We start from the raw sequence: 22,804 nt of genomic DNA, 5'->3' as shown, positions 1-22,804 counted from the left end.
GCCGCCGCCTCGCCCTAGGCGGGCAGAGCAGAGCAGAGCCCTGCACCGAATACGCCGCAGCGAGCCGGCCGGGGCGGGCGGATATCCGGTACGAACTTAGCTGCCGCCGCCACTCCGGTTCAAGACAGAGGCCTGGCGCGGGTGCTAATTTGGCAGCCGGGCGGACTGAAGGGCACAGGCGGGAGGAAATTCCCGAAATGACCCGATAGCCAAACCTCTGGATGAAAAAATAATGCATTTTATACGACCGCGATTCATCGTGAAAGACATGCCGATCACATCAGTTTTACTACGGACATTTACACAAGTGATGTCAAGAAAGCATGTTTATCATGACGGCACAGTGGTTAGTTGAGTCCTCCAGTCAGTAATGCATTCAGTACGCTTTAAATTTATGGCGTCTTAATCAGAGCATTCTTCTTAATTCTAGTGAAATAATTTTCCCCATCTTGTTTGAGTGTTGAAGACTAGTTAACAGATGAATGCGCCAGATTATTCCACTTACTTGAACTAAATATTGCCATTTGTTCTTATTAAGCCCAAACATATAAAAAAAATGTCATTTTTCACCTAAATCAGGAAAAAAAATGCTTTCAAATAATGTTTTGGACCATACATATTCTTGAATAAAGAACATTTCTGACATGTTTTTTTTTTTTTTTTTTTTTAGGATTATGTATAATAATGTATTGCTTAAAATAAGGCTGTTAAGCTTATTTTCAGCTGGCTATTTTTCTTCAAGAAATCTGAGTGAAATATACTTGAAGTGCTGGCAGTTAATTTCACTTGTTTCCAATAGATTTACACTGAAAACAAGGGAATTTAACTAGTTTTAAGGAGTTGTGCTTTTGCTGCGTAGTAATGTTATACGTTAGGAATGGCTTACTTTTAAAGGCATTTTTGTGCAACTTATGTATTTACTCTAAGTAATTGTTGCCAAAAGTTTACCATTACACAATGTCGGACAATCTGTCTTTATTTAGATGTTGGAATTTACTACTTGTTCACATTTGATGTTGAAAAAAAGAGCAATAATATTTTTGCACAGTAATATTTTCTCTTGTGTATACTTTAAAATTTTACATAAATCTTTTAATAAAATTATCGGCCTGACATTATCGGTTATCGGTTGGAACGAGGAGGAAATTATCGGTTATCGGTATCGGCTGAAAAATGCATTATCGTGCATCACTACTTGCTATGCATGCATCTCCATTTTTCTATTCATCTTTTACTAACAAAGTAAACTTTCTTTGTGTTTTAGGTTAAATTCTTTTTAAGCTTCTTTTTATTATACAGCGATGATGGCATCTGACAATAAAAAGCTTAGTAGTGTGTGTATAGATGACATTTTTTGTTGTTACCTGTCCTGTTCGGCTGCTTACAAGGGCGTAAGTTTGCATAGGGACGGTAGGGACATAACACTACCAACTTTTCAGGATGCTGAAATTGTCCCCACTAACTTTTAAGCAACCCTATTTGCAAGGCAAGGCAAGGCAAATTTATTTATATAGCACAATTCAACAATGTATAATGGCTATAGGGCTGCAGCTATCGATTATTTTAGTAGTCGATTAATCAATAAACCATTAGTTCAAATAATCGAGTAATCAGATAAGGAACATGAAAAATGAAATTACCTGAGCTGAGCCTCAAACGGTATAAAACAATAAATAAATGAGGATCTATGTACAACAAAAGAACAATTGGCTAACTTACATCACAAAAGTCTGCTAGTTTAAATGCTATAAAATGCTAACTTTTTTACAATGCTCTTAACAAATGGTTCAGACACATATTCCCACAAAAATAGGCTAAATATACCTATAAACTAAATTATGAAAGCATTAGAAAAAAACATTAGCTCAAACAAAATTAAGCTTATGTTGGTCTTAACAAGGAGCACCTGGACTCACCCATGTGAATTGAGGCAGACTAGAAGACAGTGTATCCACCCAAATCAATAAAAATGAATTCAAACACTTTCAAAATAAACCATTACAACATCACTATAATTAATTGAATACTCTAAGCAGCAATATTTAATCTGAATATTTTTTTCTAATCGAATACTCAAGTTAATCGATTAATCGTTGCAGCACTAAATGGCTATAACGGTCATTTAGATTGTCTTCCCATAGGTTGTAAGGATAGAATTGACCCGACCATTATTAAGTGAATTACAGTACTTTCATTATGTTCAGAGTTACATTGACCCCTTTTCACTAGCTGAATGTGCCAGTCCATTTTTTTCCATTTAAAAACACGTTTGATTGGCTGATGACTTGACCCCGCCACCTCCACACACACACACATTCACAGCCCAACAGAAATACTACATGCCTCCTCCTCCGCCCCCTTTGAAGAAGATATTAGATATTAGACGTTTTTTTTTTTCCACCAGAAGCAGCCACTCTAAGGAATGTAAAATGATGTCAATGTTGTGGAGGTAGGGAACACACCACTAATTTTGATCCTGAAGGTCCGACCTGCATCAGAGTTAGCATAACATTAATCTGTGTGTATTTCTCCAACTCAAGGAGGAAGCTGCTTTGAGAGAAATATCCTCCTGTATGTTTTCCACTGTTAACGTCAATTAAACTGTAAGAAATGTAGTGAACTAAGGATTACCCCTTTATAGATAGTTTGTATTTCTTGTGTAGATATAATTTGTGTTCAAATATTGCAATTTAAATTTGCTAATAAAATCCAGACATTTATTCTGGAAGTTTTCAAAATGTTTCTTTGGTAGTTTTTGAAAACAAAGGTTTGAATCGCACCGTGTATCACTTGAACCAATACAAGTAAATACAGATTTATTTTGCATTGATCATTTAGCCTATCAATTAATCAGGTTCATATTGGTGAGACATGTAGCCCTGACCCCCATTCATCCAGTCGGTTTGATCTTAAAAATGTCCCGTCCCCAGCATAAATGTGTACATGCAGGTCATGCTGTTATACCGTCCGTCCCTACCAAAGTTGAGACCAAACCTACGCCCTTGGCTGCGGAGAATGAGTGTCCTTATGGTCCGAACAGTTTTAATGTATCACATGGGAGTTTGATATACTCCCATTGTGGTTGTTCATTAGGTTTATCTATTAGGAGAAAGCAGCGAACAGCAACGTCTTTAAGGGAGGACAAAAAGAAAGAAAGACAGAAGAGGAAAAGAACAAACAACAACAAAATACATTATTAAATGCCTATGCTACCTATGAATCTAGTGGTGCTAACAATCTTGTTGTCTAATTATATGGTAAGCGAGAAGAAGGAGGAGGGAAGGTAAGTCGATAGGAAACATGATTAGGCGGGGTGGTTCCGCACAGTTCCGGCAATGCGAGGTGGGGAACTCAGTACTAAGAGTGTGACAATATCTCGATACAGCGATATCGGTTATCGATATGATCCCGCCAAGTATCGATACTTTTATTTGACATATTGGCCATTGGATGCTGTAAACTGCTCAATGTTTGTTGAGCAATTCCTTGGCGGTCCACTAGGGGCGCTCAAGAGTGGCAGTGAAGGTAAAGTGCGCACAAGTCGTCTAGAGAAGAAGAGAGGAAGCTCCAAGTGGGTTGAAAAAAATAAAGCTTTGTGACAACGGTGAAGGAAAAAGTGAGAAAAATATTGCTACAAATCACACATGTGGACAAACTTTAAATTTTACACCAACAAGAAAGGAAGTAAGGTGAACAAGGACTTTGCTGTATGCAAGAATTGTCTAACAAAAATAAAGTTCACTGGCAGCTGGTGATGAAGTGGACACCGGATTTCTTCACTGCTTCGCTTTCATCACTTGAGGTAAGAAAGTTTTGCAATGTAATTGATTTTTTAATTTATATGTATTATTTTGATGACATTTGGTGTTCAATGGTATAAAATAAACCAAGACCCTAAACTGGATGAAAATGAATATCGAACAAGCCTACATGAATTTACTGATTTGATATTATTTGAGAATCACTTTCCTTCTAGTTTACTACACAAACTGTTATTACTGCCATTTTGATACAATAAGATATAAAAATGGTTTGAATAGCTTCCAAGATATATAAGGTGATGTGCATGATAATTAATGTAGCTTACATATTAAAAATAGGTAATTATTGCATTTTTAATTTCTATACATTCAATTCATATTTTTTTTAATTCACTCAATACTTCCAACACACACAAAAATCAGGATTTCAACTCAGAAGCTATTAAGTAGCTAATAGTTTTTAATTTTGTTGTTTTTAAGGTGAGGAAGAATGTGACCGACTGAGTCCACTGGTTTGTTTCCTCTATATGTGCAGGTACACAATTTGCAGTAGATTTATTATTTTACAGCAATGTTGCACAGAAAAGGTGTCACTGTTTAATGAATGACTTTAATGTATTTTTTCTATTATGAAATCTTTTTTTTTTTCCCGTTTCAAGAGTTGAATCGTAGAATATCATGTATCAAATTTCTGACCAATATATTGATAATCGCTGCATCTTGATATCGTGAGATAATTGTTATCGTGAGCCTTGTATCGTGAATCGTATCGTATCGCGAGGTGTCCTAAGGTTCCCACTCCTACTCAGTACCATGAAAATCACCTGTAAGTGTTGATAGGTCGACATGCTATTCAATGCGACCAGATCGCTAAACCTGGCACCGACATTCTCATCTATTAAAAGTCTTATCAGTGTCAACTGGTGTCCCAGTGCCTGTTATAATGTCACAATTAAGCAAAAGATTACTACTACTTGCAAGCCAACAGAATACTGTAAACAGTCAGGGTTGTAAAGGGTATTAGTGAGTGAGAAGGCTGAGAATGCGGCAGTGACGACAGCGACAAGGGAAAAACATGCCAGACCCTGGAAGTCATTTCCTGCTGCATCCAAGACTTTTATGGAATTCTAGTAGTAATGTAGCTGCTGAGGTCTTCTATCCGACCCCTCCCTATTGTTACTTCATGTGTCAACCCACCACACACAATCCCCGCCCCACCAGTCACCCCCGTCTCTGTTAATATACACAGCTGATACACGCAGGGAGGTTTCGGTAGCACGAGCTTCTTTAATTTGTTTACACAAGTACGCATTAACACTGTATTAAATGAAAATATAGATGGTTGTAGATTATCCCGATCCCGATTTATCCCACTAGGCACCAATTAGCAAATAGCACTTGCTTTACCTTTCTTTGAACTTTGTGATACTAGTTAATTAGTGGCTGAAAAAAATCCATATTTGGATATTATGGGGCCTTTAGTGAACATGTGAAATAGTCAAATGTTCTATAATTTTTGAAACTGTGCAATATAATACAGTTCTGCAACAGCGACGGAGGATGACAGTGGTTGCCTGTATCTACTTCTCAGCACAAGCAGTAATGACCCAAATTTTACCATAAAGGAGACTTACGACATTGTAAACAAAGTGTGGTGCAACAAAGGAGAGACCGTAAAATAGTACATATACTGTATATATCAAGTATACCTGAAATGGAGTCAGGTGTGTGCCATTCAACATTGGTTTGAATTCGATCATTCTCAACTAAGTCACATCTTCATTTACTCATTCCCTTGCCTTGAAGACGATTGGTGTCCAATCCCTTTGGACTGTGAGAACTAGCAGTGACTGATCATTTTTCATTGACTGATCGCTACTAGAGGAGTTCCAAAAAAATCGATTATTACATGTATCGCGATTCAACACATGACGATTCGATTCCGATTCATAAAGGTTCAAAAACAATGTTTTTCCCCTCATAGCTTTATGGTAGCTGCTCGTAGCAGAACGAAATTCAAGACACATTGGCCGCCCGGGCACCATTAACGGGCGCACACATGTTATGATGGATGCTGTCGGTTAATGAGAGAGAGATTTACTCCTTTTTAAAAGACTGGAAAATAAATTTGTGTATGAGACAGGCAGGGACAGAGGCGCGACCACTTTTTGTGCGTAAGATATTTTTTAGAGCAAGAGGGGAAGAGAGATAGTTCGTTGCACCTTGTCTTTCAGATGTCCTGCAGTAGTTTTAAGGCATTTCAATTGAAAAATGTCCTGAGTGTGTCGCTAAGACCGTGTGCATCTATAAGAGGTGAGTACACAAACCCTCTTGTACTGTTTAGCCTTTACTGTTGTTGTTTTTGAGATGTTAATACTGTAGTTAGCGCCAAGCGCTAAGCTAATTAGCCAATTCACTAACATGTATTTCATATGCAGAACGTGTAAAACCACAATTAAGTACAGTGGTAAGTAACACTACAAACACGCGAAATAGTACAGAAATCTGTGAAAACAAAGTATATTGGTTAAAAGAACTTTCTAAAGACACTTTGTTTCCAGAAAATGTGGAATTCATTCCACCAGTGTAAATTTTACTGTATTGTTGAGAGAAATAAGTACTCCCTTTAAAATGGTTAATGTTTTGGCACTTTCTTGTAAAAAACAAATAAATAAAGCAGCTTTTTGTTGTATGGGCATGTTTCCATCGTTCCTGTTGAATCATTAAGATATTTTAAATAAATAATGGACATAAATTTGTTTGGCTACTGTATTAATTACTAATGTACAACGCATCAATAATTGTGATAATCATGATAACCGCGATCATCGTTAATACTGCGATCATCGTTCAATAATCGAATCGTAGCACCCTGAATCGTAATCGAATCGAATCGCGGGGTGAGACTGGCAATTTAACAACAGTCGCGATACATCCAATAGAATCTCCCACTCACAAGTGTTTGACCAACAGTTGTAATACAAACTGCATCTTTGCAGGTAGGGGTGTGACAAAATATCGTAATGGTGATATATCGTGATACTTTGTATCCCAAAAGGTTATTGATATGCTCCTGCCAAGAATCGAGCTATCGTTTTAAAAAGGTGTCAATGTCAAAAAAAAAAAAAATAAGGAACCAACAAGTTGCTTCCAAAATCTTCCACCATAATAGTGTCTCAGTTAACTCTAAGGCTGCATTGACGGTGCACGACGCCCAATCCATTTAAACTGGGAATGTTCGTTCATTCGAAACCAGAGCATTCACAGTCATTCTGTCCAATTTTCGGGGCATTTACAGGTCATTTCCGTTGAGTTTGAGTCACTGCCTATTCATTTGGGTGATCCCCAGGTCACTTCCTGTTCTGTAACTCAAAATAAACAGAAAGTGACTCATAAAATACCCCCCAAATCAACAGGAAGTAACTGAAAATCAATAGATAAAATGGCCCAAAATTACCTCATTGCCTGGCATTGGCTGCCACTGACGGCTATATACGTTCAATCTGTTTAAAGTGGGAGGGATGGCAGCGAATGAAGAAGCTTGTTTTTTCTATTCATTAGTTGTTTGTAGAATATCCTACAATGATTTCCTGACCAATGTATCGATAACCATTGTCTTTATATTGTTGGCTTTATATCGCAAATCGTATCGTATCGTGAGGTACCAAGTGGTTCCCGCTCCTATTTGCAGGTACTGTCAGCACTTTGCCCAAGAACAACTGATAGGTGGCAGAATTACGAGAGGGTGGCTTTAAATAAGAGTTTACCATGGGGGTGGAAGTACAGCTTTGATCAATAGCTGAGTGCCTTCCTGGCAATTGTCTATTTAATCCATTATTGAAGGCCATCTAAGCCTGTGATAGAGCGCACAAGCCAACTAGAGACTCAGAAGGGTTGATGGGCTGAAGCAGGCGCCCGTCCATCCAATAGCGTGGCCAGTGCTCACGTGCGTCAACACGTGTACCAGTGAGAAATGCATTTTATATGGACAGCTGCAATTCTCAACGCATTGACGTGTGGCTGTGGGGAATATGTTCAACACGAGTTTGTGAATGTTCGCAGCATGAACAGAGCATCAGGCGATCCGGTTTAAAAATAAACATACACAATGAACAAGTTTTGCTTCTCAGCTAAGGAAAGTAAACTTATCCAAAAGGAGATTCAGACCACCAAAGATAGGGAGCGCTGTGCCAGAGTGGAGAATGTGGAATACAGACCAAAGACATGTTGTCTTAATTAGCAGTTCAATTCAGTTTGACTGGTAAAAAAAAAAAAAAAAAAAACAGCACAGTGAACAAAGGCTTCAATCATGAGGTGGCCCGGGACAGGAGAGCTATAAGCGGGAGCGTAGGCCTGGAATAAAAGCCTTGTGCAGGCCTGCAGGAATGTCGGGCATTCGAGAAGGCAGCCTTCCACACACGACACACTGTCACCCCCCTTCCCCAAAAAAAGAAAATATCACACAGCTCTTTTTTCTCTGCTCCCCTTGAGAAACAAGGCACTGTTGAAATGACTGCCACACAGTAGCACCATTAGCATTTGCTCTTAGCCTCATTTATCAAGACTACAGTTGCACAACAGTCTTTTCTGGATGACGTTTATCATGAATAACTTGCAGAAAAGCCATCACATTAATCATGTATAGTAATTATTCACAGACTATATGTTGCAGTGGTTAGAAGAGGTCTTTTTGTGTGACAGTACAAAAGACGTCATTTATTTGAATTACGAACTTCACAAAACAATATCAACCTGTGACTATGTCATACATACCTGTCAAGTTATACGGTTTTGGTGTAATTTGTACAAGTGAGCACTGTTTTTAAATGTTACGCCGTATGTTCAAAATCTGTACGTTTTGCGTGCATTACGTTTTTTTTTTTTCTTCATTTGGATTTTGTCACCGTTTCGGCATCGAGACAATGTGCGTTACTACGTTGGTTGAATCACGTGAGAAAAGTCAGAGACACGAAGAAAGAAGAGCGGGAGTGGGAAGGAGGGAAGAGTGTTGTGACGCTGTTGCAAACGCGATGCTAAGCTAGGTGGCTCCAATATTTCCTGACTGAAGTCGACAGCATACAATCTACGCCCACTTGATGCTACACTAGATATCATATGCATATAGAACTAGATGCAAAATGACAGACTCGGCGGCGTTAGTAAACAACCTCCATCTTAAAGCAGTAGACTTCTCAGAAAGGCTCTGTTGTAGTGAACCTTCCTAGCGAACCTAAGTAACTTTTTATCCAAAATACTCCTAAATCAGCAAAATCTTGACTTGAATCTATCTATAAATGATGAAACAGTTTTAAAACTTTCACATGTCGAATGTAGAGAGAAGGGAACTAATGCAAAAACGGGAGCAATTTCAACAACTTTAATGGTTGATTCACAACAATAAATGACTTCCAAACATAGCAAAGGTTACTATGTTTTTTCTTTTTTTGAAAAAATGAAAAAAAAAAACAAAAACATGAAAGGTAACACCAGTGACTTTGCCACGTAACTAATTACTCTTACATTCAGGTAACGGAGTTATTAACTCAATTACTTTTTGGGAGAAGTAATTTCTAACTGTAATTAATTACTTTTTAAAAGTATGATTAACAACGCCGGTCACATAGATGCAGTCTGCAGAATAAAAAGTGATGAAGCGGGGATTTTATTCTGCCAATTTGTTGCCGAACACAATTTGCCTGCAACTATTACTGATCACTTCTCAGAATTAGCTAAAGAAATGTTCCCTGACTCAAAGATTGCATCGGTAAGTTAATTTTATCAGTTGACCTTTTCAATTTATAATTGGACACACTAACGAACTACCTTCAAGTCAAACTGAATTGCGAGCTGAAGTGCCATGAAGTGCAGCCATCAAAAGACATGATAGAAATGGCCAAAAGTGCTACATACAATTAAAACAAAAGTCACTGTTAAATTTTATTAATCATGATGTAGCTGAAGATATTGATTGTTCTTAAATTGCACAAGGTTATATGTGACAAAATTACCAATAAATTCATATTATTTTAAAATTTTAGTTTTATTTTTGTTTCATTTTGTACGCTATATAAAACGTAAGATTAGTCATCAATTTGTAAGGGCATACGTCACTATTTGTAAGATTGCCAACAGCCTCGGGTTGACAGGTATGGAGATATCTAGTGAGCTGGCAATTTGAATGGGCTTGCTGTATTAGGGCCCAACACTGTGAGTTTTCATAGTCATGCCTCACCTAATTTTTCCACCAACTTGAGCATGACGCCACCTATGTGGATCTCGCCTGTGACCCTCAGCGACACGTCCCGGTGGAGGTCAGTAACATGCATCTTCAGCTCCCACGTCCCGTCGGCGTAGCAGCCATCAGGCATCCGGATCCCATCCAGCGCCATTCCTGTAGGGTCAAAACGAAACATCAACTACAGAAATAATCTTCATAGTAACAGACGGTAAGATTGTGGTAAAGCATAAGAATCATGGACACAACAATAAGGATCAAAAGTCATACAGAGATCAAAGGGTGCCTTGACACAGGCGTGATCCGCGGAACCACACAAATAGGTGAACCATACATTCCTTTCGGTTCACGGATTCTTCTCTCTGAAACCTATCTGCCATTAATTATGCTCTCTTTCAGCATTTTTGTATCATTGATGCATGCTGGAGTGAGATGCGGAAGTTCCATTTAAAAATTAAAGCCTTAGTGTTATTTTTTGGCATCAAAAGGAAATTTACAAACTTTAAGGGGGGTGCAAACTGTTCAGGGATTTTCACTATTCTTGGCTTAGTTCTTATGTCCATCAACAGTTGTGGTTTCCTGTAGTGTTGTCCCGTTCTGAAACTCTGTAGCATTTTGGGGACTGATTCAGTTGTTTTTGGAGTTTTGGGCAGGTTCAGATTTGGTCACAAGATCAGAGTATTCAGGTATGTTTTCAGCACCACCGTGCTTTTCGGCTGCTGTAAATCAAACCACAAGGCAAGAGTGTACACTGTCTGATACAACTTCTCTTTAGAAACCAAAGGTAAAAAAAAAAGAGCATCACCTAATATTTGTAAACAGCATTTCTTAAGGAGATACCAGAAGACCTCACTTAAATACAAAATCTATTTGTCATTTACGGGTTGCATTACTTTTAAGTGCCTAAAAATAGAGCTATCAGATCGACATCAGCAAAATATATTTAAAATAATATCAGATTGGATGTAAAAGAAATATGCATTGGGACATCTCTTGTTCCCTGCGCCTGCAATAAGTCATCTCGATTTTCTTTGACATAATATGAATCTTTCATCCTTTTAATGAAATGATCATTACTGTTATTTTCGGACTATAAGCTGCTACGTTTTTCCTTCACTTAGAATCCTGCCGTTTATAGTCCAATGCGGCCTATTTATTGATTTATTTGGGTTAATGGGTAACACTTTATTTGACAGCGGCATCATAATACTCCCATAATTGTGACATGACCCTACCATGGGCATTACTGAATGCTTATGACAGATGTCATTAGGTGTCATGCGGCAAATTATGTCACTAACTCCGTTTATGTCCATTCAAAACAGAGATCATTGTTTTTGGATAACACTAAATGACATCTGTTTTAAGCATTCATTAATGCTCATGACAGTGTCATGTCATAATTATGATTGTCTAATGATAGTATTATGGCGCCACTGTCAAATAAAGTGTTACCAAATACAATAACTAGCAATTAATGAAACAACTGGAACAGTAACTGAAGAAATTAGCACAGAACATGAATTTTGCTTGTTATTAACATCTGTCACTAGGGGTGTAACGGTACACAAAAATCTCGGTTCGGTACGTACCTCGGTTTTGAGGTCACGGCTCGGTTCATTTTCGGTACAGTATGAAAACAAAATGCAAAATATAAATGTGCTAGTTGTTTATTAAACACTTTTGTGCTTTCAATAATAGGAACATTAGCCTATACAAAACTAGAATTATGCTCAAAAAGTAGTGGGTATTTAAAGATAATCCAACAACAATTTGCCTTTCAGGCCCCGTGTATTGGTCAGCTTTCTTTCTGAAAGAAAGAAGAAAAAAGAAGTCCTGTGCTAAAGAGAAAAGCATCCCAATGACAAAGATTTTAACATGTATTTTACAAATGAAATGCCTCAATGAAACATTTTTTTGTCTTATGAACGGTTTTCAAAAGCTTTATTGGTGGATTTTCTCAAGTTAAAGCGCCAGACAGAAATTAATAAATGTAATTGTGTAAGCAGGATCTGTGTATTATTATTTAATTACAGGTGTTTTAGCTCATTTCAATTTATCTTATTTAAATGGGCTATAATTCATTTTATTATGTGTTTATATTTTGCAAATGTGATGTAGTATTCATTTATATTGTATATTTTATGTTGTATAACTTTTGTTCCTATGTGAATATTAGTTCCTACTTGTTTTGTTGTGGTAGGAGGGTTTTGTATTGAACACGGGGCCGTGTTGGTTATGATAGCAGAGAAGACAGCAGTAAATCAACAAAGACAGTTCAACTGTGCCCCGCTCTACCACTCAAGAGATCTGATGGACTCAAAAAGTGGGTTACGATTGCATATTAGTTTGAAAATCGACTGGATCCACCGTATTTTTACACGAGTGACTTCCGGTCTGCCTGATCCTAGCTACCGGTAGTAGTATTGATGCAGGAGGGTCACGTCTTGCGTCAAATAATAAACTCTGCCGTTCTTTTCGTGTACGTCGTGTTGAGCCGCTTCTGGGACGCTTCTAACACACGACCGCACTGCTACTGGTGTGCATTGGCTGATTGACTTTAACGCCCGCGTTACACTGCGTTCTTGCGGCAGCCATGCTGTCGCGCCGTTGACGTTTCTGGGTTATACTGTCCTACCGTGTCGGTCCTCATTATAGTAGAGAAGACGGTGTAAATATAATCTAGACAAAGAAACTGTAACCCGATCGAATCATAGCCTCGAAAAGTAAGGTTTACATTATGTCAGAAACTCGTTCGGTACGCCTACATTCCAAACAGAGCACCACGTACCGAAACTGTTCAATAAAAATACATGTACCGTTACACCCTTATCTGTAGCACTGCAATGCATGCTAGGAGGCATGTTGGACAACAACTGTGTTGACAGCAGGTGGCAGCACAGGTTAATTGTCTCCCCCCAAGGGAGCAGTGATGGCCAAATGAAGCCTCTTGAAGCTTTGCAGCAGACTTGTTCAAAGCTTCATCGTGGCCGTATGATGCCGCTGTTAAATAAAGCGTTACCGGTTAATATCTTTTGGTGTAGATACCCCATACTACAGTGAGGACAGCTGCGGCCTATAATCCAGTGAGGCTCATCTATGAACAAATGTCATTTTCATGTCAAAGTTGGTGGACTGGGGCTTATAGTCAGGTGCGCCTTATAGTGCGAAAATTACGGTACATTTGGGGGATGCAATGTATTTGACGATAATGAAACTATTCTTGGCCTGGTTGCACTGACCACGAAACTAGTATGTTCTTATGGAAAATGAACAGTATGCAAGATCATTTTTATATTGCTCTAGTTGGGTGACAGCAGGTATTTGGCTCTTTAAATAAAGTTTTCATGTTTTAAATGGTAAAACATTGTAACGTTTAGCATTTTTCCCCTTACACATGCAATTTGTAACTCAAAAGGTTCTTGTACGTTTTGATTTTTAAATTTATAATGTTTGTTTTTAATGCCAGCTGCTATTGCCTCCATGTTAGGGAGTCAATCGCAAATGAAACAAAGTTGAAGATGAACCCCCAAAAAAAAGATATGGGCTCAAAACACACATTTTGCGTACCTATCGTGGTATTAGACGCACCTTAGTGTGTGTGTGGATGTTGTTGGGGGGGGTTAAATGAGCCAATCTGTCACTTACTGAAGAAAACCGGTCAAGGAGAGAAAGTCCAGTGTGCGGGGCTAAGTGGGGGACGGGATACGCCAGGATAAACGCGGCCGAAAAAGGAGACTCTCGCTCGGTTTGAGGGGGTGGGACCAGCGACCCCTGTACCGGAGACTGTTACCTGCTTCAGTGATTCACCTGTTGAAAAGTAACGGTCCGCACTGTACACCACACACTTCCACGTACGTTGGCTTCTTTATGTAAGTCAGTTACTGCCCCTCGCGCGCACAATAAGTAGTTTAAATGTCAGCGAAATGGCTGAAATAAGTGGCTCGGAAAGTTACATGCTAACGGCTAAAAGCTAATGTTTAAAAAGCGGCAGTGTACGGTTAAAGTACACAGGAAAAATCACTTACCTTCACAAAAAAGACACGCAAACCCTCGACGAAAGGATATAAAAGTGTTTTGTCCTTCTTTATAACATGCAGGATGGGTTTTAGGGAGGAGGGTACGGTCAAAAAAAGGAGAAAATTCCCGAGTAGTCGCCCTAGAAGTGGAGTATTCCCAAGCACTTTTCCAGCAGGCTTCGTCTTAATGGAGTCCAGCCGTCCGCTTTTCCTCCTCCTCTGTCCTCCTCTCCCCTCCTCCTCCTTTTTCCTGCTGCATAAAATCACGTCACTGCTCGAATTCCACTTTTCCTCTCCCTCTCTACTGCCATGCTTCCGAGTAGTATAGGTAGGGAGACGTTTTCTAGATACTTGAAAGAAATGAAGGAAATCAAGGACGGATTTGAAGGAACAATGGGGGAAGGTAGCAAGAAAGGACAGGGAGTGCAGGGGGCAGGCAGGAGGAATAGAAGCCAGGAAGGACAGAAGGATTGAAATTAGGGGTGTGACAAAATATCGAAATGGTGATATATCGTGATACTTTGTATCCCAAAAGGTTATCGAGCCTCAGTTAACTCTAAGGCTGCCTTGACGGTGCTCGACACCCAATCCATTTAGACTGGGAACGGTCGTTCATTCGGAACCAGAGCATTCACAGTCATTCTGTCAGATTTTCAGGGCATTTATAGGTCACTTGCTCATAAGCGGATTTTAAGGGGGGCCACGAGGGCCAGGCCCCCCATCTTGGCCGAAAAGTGTCATTGCATGTACTTGACTTTGCTACATATATACAAGTTGTAAAGCAATAAAACTGCAACAAAAATGAATGAAATGAACAAAAATATATTTTTTTGGTAATGGGTCAAAATTATTTTTCGAACAGATCATGTGACTCGCAACTTAGACGGTTATTTGCTTTGCATATTATTAAAAAAAAAAAAAAAAAAAAAAAAAAAAAAAAGGAAATAATAGGGGAGGGCAATTTTATTTTTCAAATGACTTTTTTCTTTGAAAAAAAAAAAAATATATATATATATATATATATATATATATTTTTTTTTTTTTATTGAAGCAACTTTTTTGGGCTTAAATGATTTAGACAAAAATGTCCTACCCATAATATGGCCCAAACACAAAAAGGATTGCTTCAATCAAAGAAAACTTTTTCGATCCAAAATTAAGTGTTCAAATGCAAATTTCTCAATCTCAAATATTTTTTTGCATTCAAAAACATTTCCCATGTTTGAATTTTTTTTTTTTTTGGATTGAAGTCATTTTTCTTCTTGAATATATATATATATATATATATATATATTTTGAAGCAACTTATTTTTTGATTGAATAATAAAAACAAAAATGCCCCAGCCAAAATGTGGCCCAAAATCAAATCAACATTACTTCAATCAAAAAAGTTGCTTCAATTAAAAAAAAAAAAAAAAAAAAAATTGCTTTCACATGCATTTTTTTTGTTTTAAGTGTATTTTTGCATTCAAACATTTAAAAAAATTTTTTTTAAATTAATGCGACTTTTTTGGTTGAAAATATATATTTTGATTGAAGCAACTTTTTTGCTTTTTTTTATTGAAGCAACTTTATTTTTGATTGAATAATAAAGACACAAATCTACCTCCATATGGCTCCGCCCAGGGGATACAATTTTTGACTGGAGTAACTACATTGGCACGTCACCGGCGGGCCTACCATATTCAATGGAATTGCTGACACTGTGTTTCAGGGTCATCAACATGTTGTGCCCCCCCTGCCCCAAAAGTCAAACTCCGCCTATGCACTTGCTGTTCACTTTAGGGCATTTCCAGGTAATTTCCTGATGAGTTTGAGTCACTGCCTATTCATTTGGGTGATTCTCAGGTCTGTAACACAAAATGAACAGGAAGTGACCCATAAAATACCCCCAAATCAACAGGAAGTAACTGAAATTTATCAGGTAAATGACCTGAAATGGCCCAAAATTACCTCATTGCCAGGCATTGGCTGCTACTGACGGCCATAGACGTTCAATCCGTTTGAAGTGGGAGGGATGGCAGCGAATGAACATTCGTTCATTCGCTGCCACCCTCCCATTTCAAATGGATTGGAGGTCTAGCAGTGATAAAGTCATTCCAATTCACAGCAGAAGCTTATTTTTCTGTTTATTAGTTGGTTTTAGAATATCCTAGAATGATTTCCTGACCATTCCATTGATAATCGTTGTATCGTCAGATCATCATTATCGTGAGCTTTGTATAGCAAACTGTATCGTATCTTGAGGTACCCACTCCTAATTGAAATGGTAGGGAAATAGAGGGACAATAGAACGATCGAATGTAAAAAGGCAATGGTAAAAAGAAAGGAAGGAGGGTGGGAAAGGGATAGTGAAAGTGGGCATATGCCGGTATGAGATTATTACGGTATGCCAAAATTTCACCGTATCGCTGTTTTGCAGGTCTAAAATGTGTTAGAAATATCTGGGTTTAAAAAATAAAAACTTTTTCCCATTGAACTGGATTTTATTTTACAAAACAAACTGTATTAGCAAATTGAAACATAAGAATGTTAAGTTAAAAAAATTTAAAAATATATTCTTAACAAAATTTAAATAAATGCATTCCTTTAGGTGAGCCTAAACCCACAGCCACAGCTCGACATTACGATCAGAAAATTATTGAATTATTTTCCATAAAAAGCATGCGTGTATGACTCGTATCATGTTTACATTATACACACTTTCTTCCTCAACACACAGTTGCCAGAGAGAAAAAAAACATGTTTTACGACCGCAAGACACACTAAGCACGCTGGAGTTAACTCTCGTAGCTGTTGGGAAATGTTGTTTACTAACCTTTAATTTTGTACAAATGTGAAATCATAATGGAGGTATTGCCTCCTCGGCAGCCACTTTCCGCAAACATGTTTTACATGTCGGTTGGCCCTCCTCCTCAAACTTTTATGTAGCCGAAGTATTCCCATACCAGCGATTTCGTTTTCTTCAATGGGGGGAAAAGTTCAGGAGTTTCTCCTCCTCCAGCCATCGTGTAGCACAGCTTACTCACTGACACTGAGCAGCAACCGGTGGGGGAGGGTTGAGCCTTGTAGCTGCAAGCGAGGGATTTCTCCCTGCATTGTGGGACATAAAAATAGCTAATACATTAGGGACAGTATGACGGAAAATGTTTGCAATTTTAAAACCGTGACGTTTTCATACCACGGTATACCTTGAAACCGGTAATCGGCACATGTCTAATAAAAAGGAAGTACGGATAGGAAGTGGGGAGAGGAAGGGAACAATGATGACACAGAAGGTTAGAGAGGTGAAAGTTTGGAAGGAATACAGTACTGTAAGGAAAAAGGGAAAAAACAAAACGAATTGGAAGGGAGGCCCAAAGTCTAGCAATATAGATTTTTGCTTTTACAAATTTGTTACTGTACATTAAAAAAACAACTGGAATTACAACCGATATACAGCACTTGATTTCAGTATTATTCTGCTTAAATTGTATAGTACAAATTTCCTACTCTTGAGTATAACGTGCAAGTTTTTAATTGATCATCAAATTAGTTGATAACCAGTCCAGAGTGTACCTCAGCTATTGCCCCAATTGACAATAGTTGGTCGAGGTCAGGGCTGTAGTAAATTAGCCCACTATATATAAATATATTGTTAAATATAGCTTGTTGTGTAAAAACTCCTGCCCCTCTAACAATTCACGTGAATGAAAAGAGGAGCCATAAATGGAAGCAGCCTTTGAGCAGATGGCTCAAAGTCAATACGAACCATTGTTTCCCTTCATTAACTATACTTTGCTGACCTCTTGAGGCCCAAAGTGGAAACAGCAGCTCCGACATTTTTTTTTTTTTTTTTTTAAAGCATTGACTGTACAAAGAGCCCCCTCCGAGTCGAGCAGATGTTTCACAGACACAAAGCGGCCCATTGACTGTCGAGAAGATCTCTTTGTTGTTCTTCTCGTGGCTCGGAAAGAATCTTTGGCCCACAAACGTATGCTTTGTCTTCAAAAAGTCAGACTTAAATGATTTAAGGTAGGACAGAGCTACGGAAGCAACGAAGAATTGAAACTGGGAAGATGGAAATCAGGTATCATTTAAAGTACCAAATGAAAGGAGATGAATGTTTGTATTCCAAAATAAGGAATGCCCTTTAATGACAGGGAATAAATAATAACAGTGCTTTTGTTGGAGGTTAGGATCCATTTACAGGCATTTTAATTGCATTTTATTGCACTAGAAGGAGGGGTCATAAATCACATTTCAAAACACATCCTTCTCTCAAGCCCATCCAACGACAACTATTGCTTGACAGTGAAAATAATAGGGAGTATTTAGTGTGCCTCTGTTAGTAGAAAATATACTATCATAGTTCAAATAAAGTCGAGTGGTGTGCTTCGATTTATCATCAAGAAAGGCAGTGTGGCTTTTAGTCAACAGGACACACACACAATTATTATCTATGACACCACAAAAAAAAAAACAGTTGCGTATAAGCCCTTGATTGTGCTCAAGCAGCACAGAAACTATGCTTTCCTTTTAAGACGGACTTGGAAAATTCGGCCCTCGATCAAGTTTCGTGGTCAAATGAAATTTGGTAGACACAACAATCAGGAGTTAACTTACAAAAAAAAGCCTTATGAACTCGTCTGAAAAGATAAGTCTGCACCCCCCCCAGTCATTTGTCACCTTTTCCGGGGCACTTCAAAGATGGTCTTTCACCCAGTGACATTGAATATGGCCTGCATCCCTATCATAACTATACCTGGGAAGAAGAAAAAAGTAATGCATAAAAAGATGTAAGTCTGCCATTTTGACTTGAAGCAGCCATTTGAGAGTATTAACTCAAAGGGTTCTTCAAAAACGGAGTTTTCAAAATGTCGAAAATTCAGCCCATCAAGCAACAAATGAAATATGGTAGGCAAAAAAGTCACAAGATGCTTCACCTGAAAAGACACAGGACGTCCGAAGCGGCCATTTTGATTCTCCAAAGTCACTTTCAGAAAAACTTACTTGTATTTCGAATGAAGTCCAACAGCTTCAGAAATTGAACCTCAACTGATGGAGAGCCATGCAATGCTAAATTACAATAGTGTTGAGTTTTGGTCATTGCATATGGGTGGAACATGCCAGCAAAGTTTGATGACTCACCATTAAACACGACGGTCGCGTCGTAATCAAACATCCGTTTAAGACAGCCTTGATTGACAGAAATGTAACATTGGCAAATGGTGAATAAAAATGTTCACCATAAAATGTTTGGCTAGTTTCAAAAGGTCAACCAATGTATTCCAACAGGTAACTGTCACAAAGGCTCCAGACTGGCTTGTACAGGGTAATATGTTGAAGCACTGATGCTATGATAATCAGCTACAGTGGTTCTGAGGTCATAATGGCTATTCTTTCAGGTCTTATTAAGTCCACTATAAATGTGCTTATACAGTAGAACCTCTAAAGTGGACTTTTCATGAATGCTTTAGGATGCAAATAGGAACAAAAATTGATTGGCTATTGGACATTTTTGTTTTAGGGACCCTATCCTCCATTATTTCCTGAAAACCCTCTCTAACATTCTAAAATGCCACGAGATAGCAGTAAAGCCTTGTCAAAATAGGATATGGTTTCAATGAAGTTTGGTGACGTGTTCAAATGCAACTTATTTATACAATTAGACACATATAGATGCAGGATATGTTCAATTAGATGCGCGAAAGGACACTCCAAGGAACTTCTTACTTTATAATGAACAATTTACCAATTGTAAGTCTACTTTGTGGCATTTTAAAGTAATAAATTAGAATGTCTTAATAAATGTAATGTTTATATGGTTGCGGGAGTGGTAAAACGTTTTTTTTTTTTTTTTTTAACATCCCCCTCACATCTGTTCTCTCTGAATGCCAGTTTTACACCAATCATGGATGGATAAATAAGGTACCTCCTGCAATAAATGGTTCCCTGTGAATGATATTCTATGGTAAAAAAAACTGGAATGTAAGGTTTCACTTTAGAGGTTCCACTGTTGTGAAATTAAAGGCAGATTTTTTCAGAATTTCCTCAGGTTGGGAATGAATTTCACTATAAATCACAAGATCTGGCAGGAAAGGGAGCTCAAGTCACTTTCAAGATACAAACATCTCAAAATCAACCGGTATATCAACAATTTAGATGTTCCCTGCTTGAAACTTGAACTTTACGTTTGTTTATGAATGCAACACAAAAGCCAGCCAATCACAAAAGTGATTTAAAAAAAGGGGAGGGCAAAAGGAGGGAATAGGATCCATCTCTCTGGGAATAGGAGGGAGCAGAAGTCAAAATCCACACCCGTCTCAGCCTCTAACTGGAATGAAACTAATCAAAGTTATCTTATTAGTCCACTGAACTGGATCGTAGGAAAAATATCTGTGTGCATAAAAAATAAGTGAATAGTTTTTCAATCTAAGAATAAGGATAAGGGGGGACTCATTCAGTCAGGTTCAGCGGTGTCTCCTCCAGGGTCTGAGCTGGTCTTCCTGTGCTCATATATGAAAGTAAGTAGGAAGAGGGCGATGTCATGTGAGCACCAGTAGCCCGTGTGCGACGTGACGGCTGACCAGTAGCGACTTTCCACCAAGCCCTCGCGCAGCTCGAAGTCAATGCGACGTTCCAGCTCCACTGGAGAGACACAAACACACACATTGGGCTCAATATTTCAGTTGAGTTGATTATTTTTAAAATGAGCACAGGTTTTGTTTTTCACATGAGCATAAATTATTTACCATATGACACACAAACCAAAATTCCACAGCATTCACTAGGGCTGGGACGATCTGCTATTGTTACGATCCGATACGTATCCCGATAGTTGTGTGGCGATCCGATACGCATTGCGATACTTCAACTATGGCAGTACTTCTCAAATAGTGGGGCACGCCCGCCATGCCGCGGGTGGCGCATGTGACCTCGGGGAAACATACTTTTTTGCCGTACGAGAATAAAGTTTACTTGCACACCCACTAAGTAGGTGGCAGTGGCGCTCTTGAATAAGAGCACACAGAAAAGAATACTGTGAAGTATGGGGGTGGGTCAGTGATGCTGTGGGGCTGTTTCGCTTCCAAAGGCCCTGGGAACCTTGTTAGGGTGCATGGCATCATGAATGCTTTGAAATACCAGGACATTTTAAATCAAAATCTGTTGCCCTCTGCCCGAAAGCCGAAGATGGGTCGTCACTGGGTCTTTCAGCAAGACAATAACCCTAAACATGTGGCCAAATCTACACAGAAATGGTTCACCAGACACAAAATCAAGCTCCTCCCATGGCCATCTCAGTCCCCAGACCTCGACCCCATTGAAAACCTGTGGGGTGAGCTGAAGAGGAGAGTACAGAGGAGAGGACCCAGGTCTCTGGATGATTTAGAGAGATTCTGCAAAGAGGAATGGCTGAAGATCCCTCTGTCTTTTCCCATTTTGTGAAACATTATAGGCAGGGGTGCACATAATTTTTTTGCCCAGGTTCTCAGAGGAGGACCTGGAGATGTGACTTGGTCCTCATTGAGCTTGAGAGCCAACCCGCCTGATGCGATAAATTTATGACAAGCTTTACTTAGAGCCAAGTAACTTTAATTAATTATATTAACCATTAATGCTTGATTAACATCAAATGGCACAACAAAATTGCCATTACTTTGAAGTGAAATGTAAAGAAATAAAAAGCACCAATTCAAAATAAAGGGCATTATGCAGCTCCCACATTAACTCCAAGCCTTTTTAAACGTGAGATGTCCTCCTCATAAGACCTCATTGAACGTGCATGTTTAGCTTTGTAAAATGCGAGCAAAAACACGTTTGTCAGTGCATGTCGTTCATTACCTTTATTCCGCCACTTGTCCATAGGGCGAGTGGGGTCCTGTTTGACATCGATAGTTTGCTTAATTGCCACATGCTCTCTGTTTTTTCCGTGGGTTTTCAAAGTTTGGATGGCTGAAATTCTTTGACCCTACATAAAATGCGCTGCTCTTATCGGCGACATTGGGATTCTCACGGCACATTTTGTACCGCATTTCCGTGCGAGCATCATTTGCTTCTTGCCAGCAAAAGTCCTTTTTTTCGGTAGCTCCGGTGACGTCTCTGTCGTCTGTCTGTCTTTTGACGGGGGTGGGGGAACACGGAAGTAATTACTCAGTGTGGCCTGCCTCTTCGACATTTTGAGAAGTTATTTTCTCGTGTCCTCCGCAAATACAGTGGTCAGCCATCGGTACGCAAAAGCGTATGGAAGCCGTTGAGGGCCAGCGCGTTTGTCTACGTCCAGTACGCATGCGCGCATGTGGACCACTTATGTGCACCCGATTATAGGAGAAGATTAGGTGCTGTTTTGTTGGCAAAAGGAGGTTGTACAAAGTATTAACACCAGGGGTGCTAATAATTGTGACACACATTATTTGATGTCAAATAATTATGGAGAGCACTGTACCTATAAACTAAATTACAAATGCACAAAAAAATGAGCTCAAACAAACACTTATCTGATGTTTTTCTCAACAGGGAGCAGCTGTATTCAGCTATGTTAAATGATTTATGTCATATTCACTGTTGCCACAAGAGAGCAGTGTAGCCACCCAACTAAAAGTGTTAATGTAAAAAAAAAAAAATATATATATATATATATATATATATATATTAGCGCTGAAACGAGTACTCGAGCAACTCGAGTTTAAAAACTGATCCGAGTAATTTTATTCACCTCGAGTAATCGTTTATTTTGACAGCGCTAAGCATCACGTTTTGCTCGGACTACTTTTAATGCGGGACAACGCGCTGTCACGTGCGGAGAGGAA

The 22,804-nt window shown here is 38.8% G+C and overlaps 2 protein-coding genes across 6 annotated transcripts in view; both read right to left on the bottom strand.

Annotated features, from left to right (window-relative positions):
- fermt2 (FERM domain containing kindlin 2) overlaps nt 1–14,441 on the bottom strand; it is an 82,873-nt gene extending 68,432 nt beyond the window's left edge. Inside the window, exons 1-2 of one of the 4 annotated variants that reach the window (XM_057858688.1) lie at nt 14,025–14,441; nt 9,994–10,152 (exon numbers count right to left, since the gene is read on the bottom strand). In XM_057858688.1, coding sequence (XP_057714671.1) covers nt 9,994–10,150 — 157 coding nt within the window. In that variant the 5' untranslated portion in view covers nt 10,151–10,152; nt 14,025–14,441. The remainder of the gene's footprint in view (nt 1–9,993; nt 10,153–14,024) is intronic. The other 3 variants (XM_057858689.1, XM_057858690.1, XM_057858691.1) reach the window with 3 other exon arrangements.
- Nucleotides 14,442–16,848: 2,407 nt separating this feature from the next.
- Nucleotides 16,849–22,804, bottom strand: part of ddhd1a (DDHD domain containing 1a) — a 30,274-nt gene continuing 24,318 nt past the window's right edge. Inside the window, exon 14 of one of the 2 annotated variants that reach the window (XM_057858686.1) lies at nt 16,849–20,645. In XM_057858686.1, the coding sequence (XP_057714669.1) occupies nt 20,458–20,645 (188 nt within the window). In that variant the 3' untranslated portion in view covers nt 16,849–20,457. The remainder of the gene's footprint in view (nt 20,646–22,804) is intronic. The other variant, XM_057858687.1, reaches the window with a different exon arrangement.

The sequence above is a fragment of the Corythoichthys intestinalis genome, chromosome 15, assembly GCF_030265065.1.
Source record: "Corythoichthys intestinalis isolate RoL2023-P3 chromosome 15, ASM3026506v1, whole genome shotgun sequence".
In the NCBI taxonomy this organism is placed as follows: domain Eukaryota; kingdom Metazoa; phylum Chordata; class Actinopteri; order Syngnathiformes; family Syngnathidae; genus Corythoichthys; species Corythoichthys intestinalis.
The sequence above is the reverse complement of the archived record's forward strand: the minus strand, read 5'-3'. Positions and strand labels throughout refer to the sequence as shown.